At 40.1% G+C, this 17764-nt stretch overlaps 1 protein-coding gene across 3 annotated transcripts; it reads left to right on the forward strand.

The window, feature by feature from the left end:
• Positions 1–699: 699 nt before the first annotated feature.
• Positions 700–13784, forward strand: pitx1 (paired-like homeodomain 1). 3 transcript variants are annotated; one of them, XM_063486186.1, is made up of 5 exons: positions 700–825; positions 1846–1900; positions 6760–6909; positions 8087–8289; positions 11325–13784. In XM_063486186.1, exons 2-5 carry the CDS (start codon positions 1855–1857, stop codon positions 11871–11873), a joined length of 948 nt encoding a protein of 315 aa, XP_063342256.1. In that variant the 5' UTR covers positions 700–825; positions 1846–1854; the 3' UTR covers positions 11874–13784. The 3 variants fall into 3 exon arrangements, with proteins under 3 accessions (XP_063342256.1, XP_063342258.1, XP_063342257.1); XM_063486188.1 differs by lacking the exon at positions 6760–6909; XM_063486187.1 differs by lacking the exons at positions 700–825; positions 1846–1900 and adding an exon at positions 6493–6651.
• Positions 13785–17764: the final 3980 nt, after the last annotated feature.

Raw genomic sequence — 17764 nt, forward strand, 5'->3', positions numbered from 1 at the left:
GGACTTGAAAATGTGTTGTTGTCTATTTTCGTGTTGTCCCTGTGACGAACTGACCACTATATATATATATATATATATATATATATATATATATATATATATATATATATATATATATATATATATATAAACAGGATGTGCGTCTTCTTTTATGTGAATTCTTCAAAATACATTTTTTTCTTTCCCCAAGCTGATGGTCATCAGTATGAGGACAAACACCCTCTGATGAAAATCAAGAAAACTCTTCTCACCTTTTTTTTTTTACGCCGAAACTGTCCTTCGTCGACGCCACACACACACACACACACACACACACCAAATAAGTTTATTATTATTACATCACTTGTTGCTTTCCTATGTTAAAGTAAAAGTCAGAAAAAAGCGTTTGAGAACATATTTTGCGGAGAAGAAAATCGTGAATTAAGATGGGGAGGAAGAAGAGAGTGACGTCAGGTGATGATGGCAGCGCAGGTGAGGAATTCAGTGATGTCTTTTTTTTTTAAGAAAAGTTCAAATGAAGATGCGATGGGATGAAAAGGAGACCAGTGATGGGGGGGGGGGGGGGGGGTGACAGCGGGGGAGGTGGGAGGTTTTGGTGGTGGTGGTGGCGGCGGCAGCGGGGGTTGCGGTGTGATGACGTCAACGCTAGGCGTGCAGCAGAGCAGTGAAGAAAACCAAGGTATCGTCACAGAGACGACCAAAGTGCTGATTACCGCGGACGCAGCATTTACGCGCAGCTGACGCTAAAGTGGATTTACTGAACACCTGCATGGGGAAACCGTGAGGGTTTATTCCGTTTTTCTGTCTTCTGCTGGGAACCAACTGGTGAGTAAAGCACGCACGGTGTCGTGTCAGGTCAGTGGATTTTAGCTGTGGGAATTGGTCAGAAGGTCGGCGGGCAGGTCCCTCTGTGCCTTTTAACACTTCAAGATATTGGGAATGTGAATCAGAGGGGAAGGTGTGTCCAGCGTGAAGAAGAAAATAAAATATTTAAAAGTGCTGACTCCTTTAGGAAGAGCATGTTGTTGGCCAGTTGGGGGTCAAAGAGTTGGAGTAGAGACTGAGCGAATAGAGCTTTGCGCACAGCAACGATTTCTGGCAAAGACCTGCAGCAGCGAGTGTGAAAATAGTTTGTCTGAGCATTAGAGTCAGCCAGCTGCACCTTACAACTGTAGCCCAGAAAAACACTACATTAGATACTTAGAGTAACTAATATAGAGTACAAGCGTGTGCGCGCACTGAAGCGCGAAGGACGAAAGGACGAAGGGTACTGAGTAAAGATTTACTGAGGACATAAAAGCAGCAAAGGGATTCCTCTAGATAAGAGGGTCAATCTTTCTCTCTCTGTCTGTGTGTGTGTGAGAGAGAGAGAGAGAGGGAGCGAGAGAGAGGTAAATTGAGGGTCTGTGATGGGCAAGGGAGAGGGTGTTTCTCATTCTGCGAGCCGAAAACATGAAAATCCTTTCTTTAAAAACGAATAAATATTACCAGAAAATTTGCGTTACGTTTTTTTTTAAGTTGTATTAATTAATTAATTTATTTTGCTGTTGTCCTTAATTGTCTTGTATGTTTCTTCTCACAATCAATTTTAATACAAATGTATGAGGCCAGGGTCCAGAAAGAATTAAACTTGCTGTTGTAGGATTGTTACACAGCCTGCTTTGACTTGTTTTTTAAACAAACTTTCATTTATTCAATATTTTAAAAAAAACATTGTAATGGTAACTATAATATGATGTGGTTTAATGAGAATAAGTGTGTTTAGCCTCTTTGATTTTTTTATTTTTTTATTTATTTTATTTGGAGGAGAAATTTTGATTTAATTATCTTTTTTGTGTTTTTCAGGCAATTGGAATGGAACTGAATCTGTCGAAGAATGTGATTTCTTGTGGGGAATCTGGTATGACATTTTTCTGTGCTCAGTTTAACATGTTGATTATGTTTGACTTTTCAAAATATCCATATATATATTCAGATCCACGGTGGTGTGGTGGTGGTTAGCACTGGGTTAGAATCCGGCTGAGTTTGCATGTTCGCTCCGTGTCTCTGTGGGTCTCGGATTCCTCCCACAGTCCAAACGCAAGCATGTTAGGATAACTGCTGATCGTGAAGTACAAGTCTAGAGTGAGTGGTTGTCTGTCTCTCTGTGTTACCCTTGCGATAAACTGGAGACGTGTCCAGGGTGTACCCCGCCTCTCGCTCTATGACAGCTGGGATAGGCTCCAGCCCGACCGCGACCCCCAATTGCATAACCGGAAGAGAATGGATATACTGATTAATTAGCTGCAAAATGATTATGGAGCTCTGTGAAAAAGTCTTTTGAGTTTGAAGCAAAGTCACAAATCGGCCATAAATAAATAAATACATATACAAACAATGAACTTTTTTCATCTTTCTGGTGATAAATCCCAACCATTTATCTTTTAAACACTAAAAACAAAAGGAAAAACGAAGAAACATCAAGCCAGATGCTACAAACGACACATAAACATGCAAATCTATTCTGTGGAAAATATTTCATTTAATTTTTGTCTTCAGATCCAGCAGTCGTAGCTCACATAAAAATCAATCAATCAATCTTTTCTGGATTTAATCACAACAAAAAACCAAGAATCCCCCATTCGTTAAAAAAGATACGTAAAAACGTTGGAATAATTTCGAGGTTTGGGGGGAATTTAAATGAAAGATTGTGTGCAAGCTATTTCACAAAACGTTCCCCGAGGAAATAATAATATGCAGTAACAATCAAGTTTCACCCTAAAAGGCAGTATATGTATATTTTTATGTTTTCACATATTAAGAACCACTCTCTTTTCAAATATCAACACTGCGTGTATGTAAAACTAAAAGAAACGACCGAACGTGTGGCGGACTGGCTCTGGTTTAACAACGAATGAAGGGGTTTAAAAGGAAATTTTACATATTCTTGCAGTTTAGTGGATTTGTCCTATGGGTGTTTCCCTGTGCTGGTTATTAGACGTTGTTTTATTTACACCTGCATTCCCTGCACAGGCTGTTTATTGGTTGTCAGACTCCAGGTCAAACAGGCCTTGGACCAAGCAGGGAAACCATCACCAAGGCAATAATCAGCTCTGTCCTTCTCCAGTTACGCACCGTGTCCAGTTACATCTCCGCTGCTGTCCTGCTCTTGAATCAGCTCGCCAGCTTTAATTTTCTATATGCTTTGTTTTTTCGGTCCTGTGGTTAGCTTTACTGTGCTCGCTTTCTCTGGAGAGAAAAATACACCAAGACTGCATTTTTGTGTGTGATTCACGGCGTTCGCCGAGTTTATTTTCACTTCTTGGGGGGGAAAATATGAGTGTTTGCTTAGCCACTGGCCTTTAACCTGTCCTGCCGGATGGAAAGGCTTTTTAACTCATCCATCACACGCAAGTGCCCTCCAGAGTGCTGGAGGAGCGGGACGCGGGCATAGATGGAGGCTGAGGAGGCTGGGTATTTAGATTACCCCCATCTATCAGCCAGGAACATGTGGACAGAACAAAGTAGAATTCATAAGAGCTCCGCCATGGCGAATCTCTTTGTGCTGTAAATCCCATAATATTCCCGTAGAGACCTCAAGAGTCACTGGGTTTATTGTTATTTTTTAACGCTGCTTTTGCTTGTGCTAATACTTTATGGCACATAAGACTTTTTTCTAGGCTGATTTTAGTTTTTCAGGAGTCCGCTGCAATCTTGAAACAAGCTAGAGCTTTAAGCACTTCAATGATAGACTGTCTCCCCACTAAACCCTACCAGCTACCAACAGGTAGTCTCTTTCACTCAACCTTCGCAACCTGAATAGTAAAGACCACCTGCTGGTCACGAGGTCCTCGAGTTTACCTCATCAACGCCTTTTCTGCTTGCTTACTCCAGATGCAGATGAACTTTTATTGTTTTCAAATATTGTGTCCAAACCATTTAACCATCTTGGAATATGAGTAAGCAGGTAGGCGATGCTGGTGTCGTGCCCAAAAGCACTTCGGTAAGCTGCGGAGGTAAACTTGTTGACTGTGATCCTCAGTAGGTTAAGGTGACGCATTCATATTAGATAGTCAAATAATTATGCCATAGTAATACAACAGTTACACACTGTGCACTAAAAATGTAAAAAGTTCGTTGATGAGTTTCGCTATATTCAAATTTCTTGAGTGCATTCAGTGTAGATGTCTGTGAAAACACGTGCCACTCTCTCTGTGCAGAAAGGCTGAGCAAATATTGATGAACACGGCAGGTGATTTCTGAGAGCTAACACAATTCTCTGCCAAAAAAAAAAAAACCCTTCGGGGGAGTTTTGAACAAAACGAGGATCTCGTGTCAAAAGTCATACGCTCATACAATGGCCGAAAGTCTTCGACCCTGGCGCCTGTGACAGTCTGACTGTCTGTCAGCCTGAGACGCTGAGGCCTGATGTGCGCCTCTACCTGAAGGAGGTAGCAGACTGGCCGAGCAAGCCAGCAGGTCAGCTGGTCTCATATCGCAGATGTGGCCAAATTATAGTGATCTTTAATCAGCTTAGAAAGAGAAATCTGGAACTCTTTACATTTAGTAAACCTGTGATTTCTGGTCACTCAGAGGTGATTTAACTCAATAAATTATTATTGCCCGTAAGTGTTTGTCATATTATAACAAAACACTTATAGGCACATCACATTTAAATAGAAAAGATATTTATCTCAAATACAAACTCAAACTTTCAAATAAGAAGTGTGATTTATACACTCTGTGCGTCTAATGATCCAAACCCTAATGCTAAACGGAGACTTTTGCCCACAGATTCCAGTTACACGAGTAAAGGCCTTTACATTTTGCTTTAATGTAAAGGGTTACTCATAGTGGTCTGAAGCGAACGCTTTTTACGTTGGCCTTCTTTTCTTTTACATTATTTTCAGCTTTCATGCGCAATTTGGTTAGGGAACGAAATACTTGGTTTGGTGGATGAAAAGCTCATGGTTTGGGTTAAAACAGAGACTTCTTGGCGAGTCTATGGCAGAAAGCCTGCAGAGCTTTTCTCATGCAAAAGTTACATGGAATCCATTTCTGCCATCCCATAAAAGAGCCCCGCGCTTGGGTAAAACTTTAAATATTATCTAACCTGCATCTGTGCATTCCTAAAAGAAAGACACGAAAATAGCCAGTGCGACACAGACTACGATCAGCAACTCAGCTCTTCAGTTTTGCACACAGACACATTACAGTTCACTTAGCTCTAAAGCACCATGAGTACTGCGCATACCTGAATGTCAGATTATAATCCCTGTAGCATCTCATTTAATCTTACTTGTTTTCCATCTTTAGCGAGATGAGGTTGGTTTGAATTAGCACTGCTAATGGATACAAAGACGTTATGTTCTGGTGATGTTGGGGCTCCTTTATCAAGCCACTGCTTGCTGCTGTTTGCGCGTCAGAGCCAACAAAACGCACAAAAGTCAAATGTGTCATCATTCGCAGCCACAGCCAGGCGTAACCAGGTGAAGTATTAGCGGTCCATTTGTCATATTGCGGTTGTCACTGAAAGGCTGGGATCTATAGCGGTTGGATTCTGAGTGCATGTTGTTGGAGTTTAAATATATTATATCAGTAATGTCTGAAGTGGTGAGGTGGTGGCTGTTTAGGCAAAGTGCAGGGCAGACCGATCTGCTGCTGCTGATAGATTACTTATTCTTTGACTGATGTGGTTCAAACGATGTGGTACATAAAAAAAACAGCACGGACAAACACATCCTGTTAAATAATGAGAGATGTAATGTTCCGTGTATTACTCCCGATTGTCTCTTTGTGAATCAGCGAGCTGACAGAGCAACTCTTGTCAGGTTACAGCGCTCGTATTCATGCACACAACGAGCCTGATATCATCGAGCACTTTTCATACTGGAGACACAGTAACTGGGCAGGACCGTGTTGGATGGCAAATGTTTATTCAGCTCGGTACATATCCGAGATATACATTGTGTGGCCGAGCGTGTGTGTATAAGCGCGCCCAGCTGCATTGCTCTGGACACATTTCAAACATGCCTGCGCGAATAAAAGGCCCCTTTTTTACTCCTGAAAGCAAAGCTTCGCTTTGTGCGCTCTCGATAGTTGACAAAGCGTACACTGCAAAAAATAATATGACAAAATAAAATACAAAGTAATAACAATAACTAGCCTTAAGACTAACAAATGAGCAGACAGCCACCGTGGCAGGTTTTTTGTTAGGAGTGTTTAACAGATGAGTCACCTCTTATAGTTTCGCTCCACTCACACTGGAAGAAATTTCCTGATTTAAATGCGACATAAACGTCTAATAAATCTAAAATTAATTAAAAGCACCTTTTCACTTTGTTAAGCGTGACGTCAGACTGTGTCTTGTCTGGGTGGGTATTTTCTTGCAGCGGGCATGTTTAGTGGGTGGGACTCTTGTTTTGGGGAGGTTAAACGCAGCTAATGGGTGGGTCTGATGTGAGGGTTGGAGAGCCGGAGCTTGTTCTCGGTCACAGCGGGTGGAAGCTTTTCCTTGCTGCGGATAGAAGGAGAGCGCACAGGGCTGTCACTGCTTCAGAGGAGGGGAACGGGGCCGTGTGATTTTTTTGTCCTTTCTTTCTTCTATTCTCTCGAAGCACGTTTTGCGTGGAAGAACAAACGAACCTGCATGGTTAAATCTCCCATGTCGTGGTGTGTGTCTGAGAGCGGGTGGATTTTTTGTAGCGTAGCTCTGAAAGAAAGCCTCGCGATCCACAGGATTCACCCCGTTTCCTCTTTTTACGCACCCTTCTCTTCAAGGTGGGATGAATTTGGACAGAATTGCAGAGGCAGTGAGAGCACCGCCGCCCCGCGACGTGGCCCCCGCGTTTCATTTACAGAGAACTTCAAACAGCAGTCGAGAAACTGTAGAGAACTCAAGCAGCGAGTCTTCAGACACAGAGTTGGCAGGTACACAGTCAGAGTGCTTTTAGCCTCTCCATTCTTTTTCCCCCCTGAGTGCTGTAACATTTTATTTTACGTGTCCGTAAGCATTTTTACGGCGAACTGTCAGAGAGGCATCCCCAGCACTTAAAAGCTACAGAACAAAGAGAAAGAATATTTAACTTTTCTATCCCTTGTGTTTGCTTGATTTATTTCCGTGTGTCACCGGGCAGCGTGCACGAAAACGACAAACTCTAAAATGTGTTTCCATCAAATCTTAGTATTTGAGTGTGTTTGTGTCTGTGAGCGCTTTTTGTGCAGTTACACCCCATTTTTTGTTTACTGTGCTCCCAGAACCAAACATTTGGCAGGAACCCGAGATGTGTCAGGGAAAAATGTGCAGAGCAGCCTGGCCTGCTGTCAGTGAATGCATTAGAGCAAACTATAAATATTGGAGCTATCCACAAATCTAAACTAAAAACCAAGCGGTCTGTGTTGACAGTTCCCGGAGACACTTTTTATTATTCAGCTTTTCCAAATTTTTAGGAAAAAAAACAGAGGCCTTTCTGGCCTTTCTTCTCGTATTTCAGGGCGCACGAGAAGCAAATAGAAAATACGCCAAGGTCAGTTCTATTTTTTTAACTATCATTCACGACAGTAAATCGTTTTAAATTACAATCTTGTGTCGTGATTTTAAGCTTTTTTTTGTTTTTAGGAAATTCTCAAAATCCTAGATCCCCTTCTGTGTGTGCGAGTGTGTGTGTGACTGACCTTTGCGCGTGTGGCCTCTTAAGTTTAACGAGGCAATTGTTAGGACACAAAATACAAGACAGTTGGGAGATAAGAGTGGGCAGACCTCATCGTAAAGATATTGATCTCTAAGCGAAAACCGAAGAGAACCGATGGTTAACTCTGACACACGTTCGTGAATGTGTGACTAATTTGTTTCTGTTCTTTTGAGGTTTATTTTTTATGAATGACTTCGTAAATAATTTAGCTAAAATGGTTGGTTTCATCGCGGTGGTTTTTTTTCAATTGCTTTACTTAAAAAAAAATCCACGTTGCTGTACTCAATCCTCGTGGGAAATATTGAACGTCGACGTACACATACTAACTTCTTCATTGTTTAAACGTCCCTTATTTGCATGCCATTCAAAATATGTTATAGGAGTACTGCTGTTTCACACCGGTTTGTCACCCACAGAAAAGGAAAGAAACGCTGAACACAGGAGCGATGACGGAAACGCGGACGACCCCAAGAAGAAAAAACAGCGGCGGCAGCGGACTCACTTCACCAGCCAGCAGCTGCAGGAGCTGGAAGCCACGTTCCAGAGGAATCGCTACCCTGACATGAGCACCAGGGAGGAGATCGCCGTATGGACCAACCTGACCGAGGCGAGAGTCCGGGTAAGACAGCGGCCGTGCGTAAACCGTGCGTAAAGTTTGAATAAAGACAAGCTGACCAAGTAGACGATCATCAAAAACAGCAATTATTAAACTTCCAAAACAAACAAAAAATTATAAGAAAATGAAGAAGATTTTTTTTAATAACTTAAAATTATATATTTTTTAAATTGTCAAAATATGTAACTTTTGAACTTGGTTCCACAAGACTTTTTAAGTCAAGTATCAAAAAACAAACAAAAACAAAAAACAGAACTTTGTAGAAATTTTCAACTAAGGATGTCACAGACTCACTTTCCAACATTTATGCTGTTTGTCAGCACAGCGAGAAATCAGATGTATATTAAAGTCAGTACATTTCCCTGAAGGTTCTGAATTCATGCGTTAGTCACTATTCCTATTTTTAACGGAGTCCATGTCACATACAGACTTTGGTGACTTTAAACGGATCAGAAGTAATAAACTAAATATGTGATACATTTCAAATACACGCTTACGAAAATCCGTCTCCAAAGACCTCGGATTTTTTCAGAAGAATATTGTTAACATATTAAGTTGCAGTCATCCCTGACTGTCAGCTGTCAGCTACGGTGCATCCAAAAGTAAATCTACCGTTATTAAAGCACGTGCACAATTCCCAATACTGGCACAGAGGACGTTACAGGCCTTAATGGCACGCAGTCATGTTAACACGTCTCATGCTGAAAACTTAGAAGAAAGGAAAGCTTTAAAAAAGAAAGTAAGGGAAAAAAAGTAGTTGAATCTGTTGGAAATTGCAGGTCCTTTCAAAGGGTGTATCTGCTAATGTAGCCAATGGATGATTCGCATTTTGATGACATCATCGAAAATCTGGACCCTTGTTTTTTTTTCTCCACGGAGGAGAGCGTTCACGTCTCTCCGTATATATATAGATGGCTTTTTAATGAATAGGACTTACATGTATTATATTTATTCTAGCTACATTTTTAAACTGTTTTGAGTAAAAATGAATAATAACAATAATAATATGTTTCGTCGTTTTGAATCAGCACAGTTCTTATAATATCTTCAGTTTGAGGTGTAAATTGAAAATAAGTTGCTTTTTATGGTTTTTGAGCCAAGAAACTCACTGCTGTCACGAGCAGGTTCAGATTTAAACAGCGACTCTTTTTTTTTTTCTTTCGTTCCCCTTTTTCATTAGGAATAAAAAACATTTATTAGGAATAATAAAAAAGGGGGGAGGGGTGTAATGGCACGCTGAATATTTGAGATTCAGTGAAATTTGAAATAATTGGAAATATTTTAAAGATCAGTTTACTTTAAATAAGATGCAATTATGATTTTAAATATAATTTCATAATATTTATAAGCACACTTTGACACGTCAGTCATTATACTCATATTCTTAACGTGGTTTTCGTCGTGCAAGTGTCATTAAAATCCAAAGTATGCATTTTATAGCTGGGTGCAGGAAACTCGAGGCTGGGCTCTGACTGCAGTCTTGAGTGTTTCCTCCACAGCTCTCTGTCACATCGCTCAAGTCTTTGTGGACAATTTGTCGGCTGCACAGTGTTCCCGCACCACTATAAATAGCTTCCGCGAGGCCGTCTGGCGATACCAGTTGTAAATTGTTTCTACTATGAATTAACAATGAATTGGAGAGTACCGACTAGTATTTTGTTAGGTTTTGATAAGGTGTGAGGATATCCAGAAGCGCTTTTCTGTTTCATTTCGAGTCATCCGCGGAACTGTTTGAGTTGCTCTGTGAACCTGATGGTTTTACGTCTGACTTACACAGACACACACGCCTTTTATTTACACTGATTTATCTTTAGAAATACTTCTTATTTCATTGTTAGAAATGAGGCGAAAAAAATCAACATTAATGCACCTCCATCTTAGATCTGGTGTAAACACACATTCTCGTTGTGATGTACAAGTGTGTGGTAGTCTTATACTAATATGTATAATATCAAAACACCTGGAAACAGTTTTCATAAACGATTTAATGTATTTGCTAGTTTATTTGTAAAGGGCAAAATAGTCTACAGGAAGGAACATTACATTTGTAAAGAGAGTGCTATATTGTATAGTCTATATGAATATAACCAAAACGAATTTCTAACATCAGTCCACTGATTAGGATTAATACATCCCGCAGTCGTCGTCCACATAAACTTAAAGGATGTCCACTCATTCAGTCTCGCTGATTTTGTATTTATTTTACCGGGTATATTTGTATATTTGTAGCTCGTCAGCAGAAACTGCTCCCCCTGACTCCAAGGCTAGTGTGTCGACTCGGGTATGGAAACTCTGAATATGCGTTTCACTCAAAAAAGGATCCTTTCTTTTTAATGTCCGGATTGATTTTAATAAGCAAAAGTAAGTAACTGGTTTGGTATTTTAAAAAAAACAAAAACAAAAAAGTGCGTGTTACGTAACTAATCATAGATTAAAAAGCAGTCGGTGTTTTTTCTGTGATTATGACTTGTTGATATTTGACATCTGAGAACACTGAAAATGGGACGTTATATCTGAAGAGCCTTCAGTCAGTTTGGGACTGCAGCTGAAACTGCTGAATATGGCTGTGGGCCTATAAAAGATTTTAACTCATCAACAATTAACCGCTATAAAATTCAAAAATCATTTAGTTAAAAATGCCTTTATTCTGTAATGGTTTTTTTTCTTAATTTGTTGTTGTTTGTTTCCTTTTAATGAGCACGCAACGTTTTAAAGCACCCTAGACACTAACTCACCTTAAAGGCAACAATTCAAGGGCACCAAAGCGGGGTCTGAAGCTTGTTGTCACAATATATGTGGAAATAAATGATTCAACATCAATAAATGATCATTAGTGTCGTTTTAAGAAAAAAAATTACACTTATGCTTCATGAACTGAATATCACACGAGCTTGAAATGCTGCTTCGGATGTGGACTCGAGTCATTCCTGTATCATCTGTAGCAACGTTGCAGGTTTATTTTATGACAAGAAAATTAATTTTACATTTTACAGCATTCTGCTGTGGTTAATGCTCACGGTTCTGTGTGTCCCTTCCAGGTGTGGTTCAAAAACCGCCGGGCTAAGTGGAGGAAGCGGGAGCGGAACCAGCAGATGGACCTTTGCAAGAACAGCTACTTGCCCCAGTTCAGCGGTCTCATGCAGCCTTACGACGACATGTACCCGGCTTATACCTACAACAACTGGACCAACAAGGGCCTCACTCCGGCGCCGCTGTCCACCAAGAACTTCACCTTCTTCAACTCCATGAGTCCCCTCACCTCGCAGTCCATGTTCTCGGCCCCCAACTCCATCTCCTCCATGACCATGGCCTCCGGGATGGGCCACTCCGCGGTGCCCGGCATGCCCACGCCAGGTCTTAACAACATCAGCAACCTGAATGGGATCGGGACATCCGGCATCAACTCAGCTATGTCATCATCGGCTTGTCCTTACGGGCCTCCCGGCTCACCGTACAGCGTTTACCGGGACACTTGCAACTCCAGCCTGGCCTCTCTCAGACTTAAATCCAAACAGCATCCAACATTTGGATACAGCGGCCTGCAGAGCCCGGGCTCCAGTCTGAACGCCTGTCAATACAACAGCTGACGGGCCAAAAGGGGGGGCCTTAAAAATACAAATATATATATATATATATATATATATATATGATAAGCGGACACGGTGTCATAGCTTATGGGCTACCTGCGGATCGGGGGAGGGGGGGGGAATCAAAGACGACTAAACTGGATTAGTTGCAATCATTTTTTTTTTTTTTCGAAAAAGAAAATGAAAAAGAAAACGTGGATAATGCGGGTTACATGTGTTTACCAGTGAACTTGCACAGCAGTTTAAATGTCCAGGTTTTTTGGATTTTTTTTTTTAATGATGAAGACGTGTTACATGGCTGCACTGTACATATCTAAATGTAAATATATACAGGTCTAACATATGAAACAGACGGTGGGATTTTTTTTCTTTTTTGTGCTTGCTTACTTTTGAAGACTGACTCGACCAAAGCGAGGATTTGCATCAAAATAATAATAATAACAAAACAAAAAAAAAATCGAGCATGTAACGAATCAATGAGAAAACAGAAGAAAATCCGGCCTTTACTGTACATACTTTATACTGCTTCTGTGTGCTTTCTATTTACCGCATATGCAGGGTGACTCCACGACGCCTCCCGTTTGAAATGCTTTTCATTTTGTTTGCTCCAATAGAAAAAAAGAGAGAGAGAGAGTGAGAGAGAGACCCTGCATGTTTAACTTGAGTGCAACGTGTTTTGTACAATAATGTAAGACTTTGCAGAAGTACGTTCATTAGCCTAAACTGTATACAAAAGGTGATTCAAAGTCCTCATGTGTTTATGGTAACATGTTTGTTTGAATAAACTCCAGGAAAAGAGAGGTTTATTTCAAGTACATGTCTTAGAGGAGTCTTTGTTTAAGGAGACAAGCACTCGGGCTCCGGGTTTCCCCCCTCAAAACATGAGAAAAATAAATAGGTTGGCTAAATATCCCCAGCGTAGTGGTCCACTTAGTTTAAGGGAAGGGGGATTATCTTAGAAAGATGAAGAATCTTTTGCGGTTATTTCGACAAAGTTGAATCAGTCCGAGCTTTAACTATAATATTTAATTTTATGTGTTTGTTTGTTTTTTTGTTTGTTTTGTTTTTTGAAGCTCCTTTAATATAAATTTTATTTCAGAGGAGGGTGGGTAGATAAATCCACCTGACCCAACTTTGGGACCTCAGCAGCTACATTTCTATGAACTGCTCTCATTATTATTTGGTCATCGTGTTAATGAACACATCTCAGCGCTCACTGGATTTTCCAGTAATAGATTTATGGTTAATTTTACTCGACTTTTGTTCCCATCACTCCCTATACAGAAGATTATATTGGGGCTCATTCAAACCTGGCTATTCTGCTGCAACACAGAGCTATTTCTGTCTGCGTACTAAAGGACGGAGATTATGTCCCACTAAAAGGATGATTTCAAATTCAAAGTTTCTCTGAGATCACCTGAAACCCGAGCCTCTTATTAAGAGTTCCACCAGCGTGTGTGGAAACCTGGACTGCGCATTCAGAAACATTAAGGACTGACAAACACGGCAGTTAAACTTTCTGAAAGGGGGTGAAAAAGGCTGAATACACTGAGCAGATTTTACAAAATAAATAAATAAAAACATCTTCAAACACACCTGGAGGGAACATTTTGTCTAATTACATCTACATGGATATTTTGTGGGCTAGAATCTTTTATTTGCACCTCCGGGGGGAGGAAAAATGCAACTGGCGACAAGCCCGTGCACACAAAATGATTTCAGTCAATACCCTATCTTGTTTTCTGACACCTGCAGAAATCCCCATATCTATATTACTCACCATTAGACTGATATTAGTGCGCTGCTGGAGCAGCCACCAGTGTGTGCTTTAACTGATAGCGCTGGGTCTTAGAGGATATTGGATTAGAGGCAACACTTTAATAAACAACTGGATAGTGAAAAGAAATGATTGCAGATTTTTATATATACATATCTTAATAAGACAGCAAACTCCAATGTAAACTGAAAATAACTAATACTAATACTTTTTTAACTACTTTTTAGTTACACGGTCCACACAGCAATTTCCTTAAGGTAATACTCACCTTCTGACATTTTGTATCAAATTCTCTGTTTCCCATGGTTAACTGTAAGTTTACCTTGATTCTGTGGTAATTATTCTTGATACTTCGTGTAAAATGAAGGTGTCTATGTAATTTAATGAGCATAAAATGCAGTGTGACTCAAGCTCCTGTAAAGTAAGTGTGAATGAATTATATCTTCTAAGGGGGCTTCATATTATTCTCCCACAACTTCGTCATAATTGTATCTTGACATAATGTTACCTCCACTCTCAGCACATGACCGTTTGTGGAGATCTTCTCTCTTTTTAAAGTCGTTTTATTCATTTAAAATGAAATATCAACACGGGGTGAGTTTGTGGCTCTTGGATAGCTCTCCAGATCCGATTAGATATGAGGTTATCCTCCTTTAAAGGACTATTGCACATTTTTATTACAGTTTTTATTTCTCTAACCTTCTGCCGTGGCCTTGCTGGCGCTCTTTTGTCGTTGAGATTTCACTATTCACAACAAGTCACAACAGTCATATCAACCGCGTGCCCGGCTGCAAATTCTTTCCTAGGGCGCGCCTGAGCGCACGGACGCACGGAACATTTACTTTAGACGGGCATGCGCACCGGGTGTAATTGCAGCCATCCGCTTTGATTTAGAAATGTTTGACGAGAGGACAAAGCGCAGCCAAAGACTCACGGTGATTCGTAACAAAAACAAAGCGCACAGGACGTCGTAAACCTTTCCCATAATACCCGTTTCCAGTCGTAAATAAAGACGTGAATGCGCCCGAACCTGGAGGGCAAAGTTCAACACGCTGCATTATAGCCGATAACTATTTGAACTAAAGTATCTCTGTTGAGGAAATCCCCACTGCTCCTGAATTGTTGGAGATACAAGAATAGAATAGAATAGAATAGAATAGAATAGAATAGAATAAAAAGCTTAAACACCGTAAACTAGGTGTATGTTCACTGTATCACCGGTACTTTCTGCACGTTTGGGTCTACAGGTTCCACGGAGGTGTGCCCCACTTGGGAAAAACTCCAACACATTCACAGCACATAACCAACACTTATTTTCACTTCTCCAAATTCTGCAACTAAATCTAGCCAACATTTCATGACCAGACATCCATCCAGATACAAACAAACTACACCTGGTGCGGGATTAATAAAAATAATAGGTCATCACTTATGAGATAAAGCATTTAAAATCTTCTTTCCTTATATACAATGACCACATGTTTTTTAATATCCTGTTAATTGCATACTATTTCTCCCCCAGTGCTCGAAATATACTTGAGTGAGTTCTGCTAAATTCCCACATTGCATTCTGCAGACTACACAAAGAGGAAATGTGACACACACGAAAGCAAGTGTGACTACTGCAACCGAGCCAGCGATAAATAATGATAATGTGCTGTGTTTTATCCCATTTTGAGCCCCTTCTCTTACCCACATTACAGAGTTAAAACACAGACCAGATGTAATAAAAGAAAAGAAAAAAAAACACAGAGAACATGTTAGACAAGACATTAATTGATCAACTATATTGATAATAATTGTGAAGAATTACAAAAAACAATCCAACTGACTGCTGTTCCTCATTTGTGAAGATTAAGTGCATCTCTCTGGTTGCTGAAGAAAACAAGACATTTAAAGGCATCCTTTGAACCCCACAAAAAAGAAAAAGAAATGCTAGCAGTTTTTAATGGTTTTCTGCAAATCAGATGGAGGGGGTGGGGTGGAAAATACCTAAATAAAACCTTAGTGGAAGCTCAGCAACTTGAGACCACAGCAGAATATAGCAAAAGGACTCCAGTATCACAAAGAAATTCTGCTGGATTTCAAAACAATTTCAAGGACTGTTTCTGAACAGTGGCATGATAACTCGTAGCTAAGCTTTTTAAAGCCGATGCTAACATGGAAACAAATAAACACAAGAAAATCTAAGTTTAATTTGTAAGCAAAGCTTTATTAGTAGTTTTATTATAAAATCTACAGTGATATTAAATAAAAAATACTAGTTGTTTATGAAAAAGCTTTAAAATACACCCAATCCCCACCTCACATACACAGATACACTAGTCGACATCATTACAAAGAAGCAGATTATCAGTCATAGTTGTGAATTTTTTCCACTGCAGTGCATTATCCTTTATGAGATGGTGTTCATTCTTTTATAAAGCTGTATTTAATTAGTCAAATTCTACTGAAAATGTTGCAGGTGATGTTCCACAGTAGCACAGGTCCATCCCAGTGTCTCTGATCACATGATAAAGCTACCCAAACAGCAGTCTGCGTTGGGATCAGTGGGGGCCCGACAGCATAATTTCTACCCTTGGGCCCTGTAAGAGGTTAATGTGGCCATGGCTGAAGTTTCACCATAGTGGGCTATGGAGGAAATCTTTTCAAGCAACCAGAAGACCAGACTGAAATGGTATTTGCTGACACAACTGCATAAAGGAGGAAGCAACATTAACAAATGTTAACAAAGGCTTCATGAGTGTGGCGCAGTTATTAGTATTTGACAAGTCGAATATACAGCACTATGGTGAAGGAGTCCAAAACTTGCATTTAAAGCTGTTACAGGGATATTCTACCCATTGGGTGACTGACATTTGCAATCCAGCCCATCTAGAAACAAAACAATCTCTGCTAAACCAAGGCCTCCCCCTCAACTTACACTAATGCTGCTCAGCTTCTGTTTGTTTTCTCCTTCTGCTGCCACCAGGTCCCTGCAGCAGTTCACATGATCCTGAAATCTGCGCTACAGCTGCTGCATCCTGTAAACATGCCAAGTCTCCGTTTAGATCCAAAACTTTAATTTAAATAAAAAAGCAGCTTTGGTCTAATATGGCCCCATAGACTTTTTCTCACAAGGAGATCAACATTTATTTCTGGGTGTAAGGATACTACTATAAAACCCCAAATGAAACACATAACTAATGATGGCTTTCCATGGCATTATGTTGATTTTGAGTAATAGCAGACATATTTCAGTGTATTAGGAAGCCATTAAAATCCAATTTCAAACACCTCAAAGACCTGAGTAGGGTGCCATCCATCCTAATCAACGTCTTGTCTGCATCTATTATCTGCATATCAGCAAATTGTTGACAATAACGGGCTTCAAATCAATTAATAAAAGCAGATGCTGACAGTGACAGATAACATTTCTATAGCCCCATTCCAACTGTGTTTAAATCCCTGCACATTGATTTTGAAACCACACTCAAATTAATCTAAAGCAAGGACTGTCTGGAAAGTAGGAAAAGGTTTACAATGAAGTATTTATTCTCATTCTTCTCTCAGACGTGTAGTTTTTTTTACATTTCAAATAACTATGAGAACAATAACCAACATTCATAGCAAAGTAAACCAACAGGCTGAATCCTGAATTGCTGCTCACATCAGATTGCTTTTGGATTACTGTTGCCATGAAACACGTATCACAAATAGTAGCTCAAGATGCTGCATGTTTTGTGCTTTGGCTCATTTCAAACACTTTGGGTTTGAGATTTCAGTGAAGAGGAACCTCCACAGCGCACACACAATTTAAGCCACTGTTTAGTTTTCTGTTCTGTGTTATGTGTCATTATTGAGCGAGCTAACCGCAGCTCAGCCAAACTGTCATGAATGATAAACTTGCAGCAGCTGCCCCTGTTGCTGCCATTGTCCTAGGTTCAGATATTCAAATGCAAGCAGTTTGCAAGTCACATTTTCAGGATTTATTTCTTTCCTTATGGAAGCAGCCTTGAAGTGCGTTCACCATTTAAGAAATCCGAACCATCAGTTACTTTTTTGGTTCACACTTATTTTAAAACATAAAATCTAGTTTATATCTGAGCTGCCAAATGTTCAGATTTGACATCTT

The sequence above is a fragment of the Pelmatolapia mariae genome, linkage group LG10_11 (genome assembly GCF_036321145.2).
Source record: "Pelmatolapia mariae isolate MD_Pm_ZW linkage group LG10_11, Pm_UMD_F_2, whole genome shotgun sequence".
Lineage (NCBI taxonomy): Eukaryota > Metazoa > Chordata > Actinopteri > Cichliformes > Cichlidae > Pelmatolapia > Pelmatolapia mariae.

Bases quoted from the DNA above. Each gene is read 5' to 3' on its own strand.
- pitx1 (XM_063486186.1), top strand. From the start codon at position 1,855: ATGGAACTGAATCTGTCGAAGAATGTGATTTCTTGTGGGGAATCTG. The intron at 6,910-8,086 runs GTACACAGTCAG...TGTCACCCACAG, and splicing joins TTCAGACACAGAGTTGGCAG to AAAAGGAAAGAAACGCTGAA. The intron at 8,290-11,324 runs GTAAGACAGCGG...TGTCCCTTCCAG, and splicing joins TGACCGAGGCGAGAGTCCGG to GTGTGGTTCAAAAACCGCCG.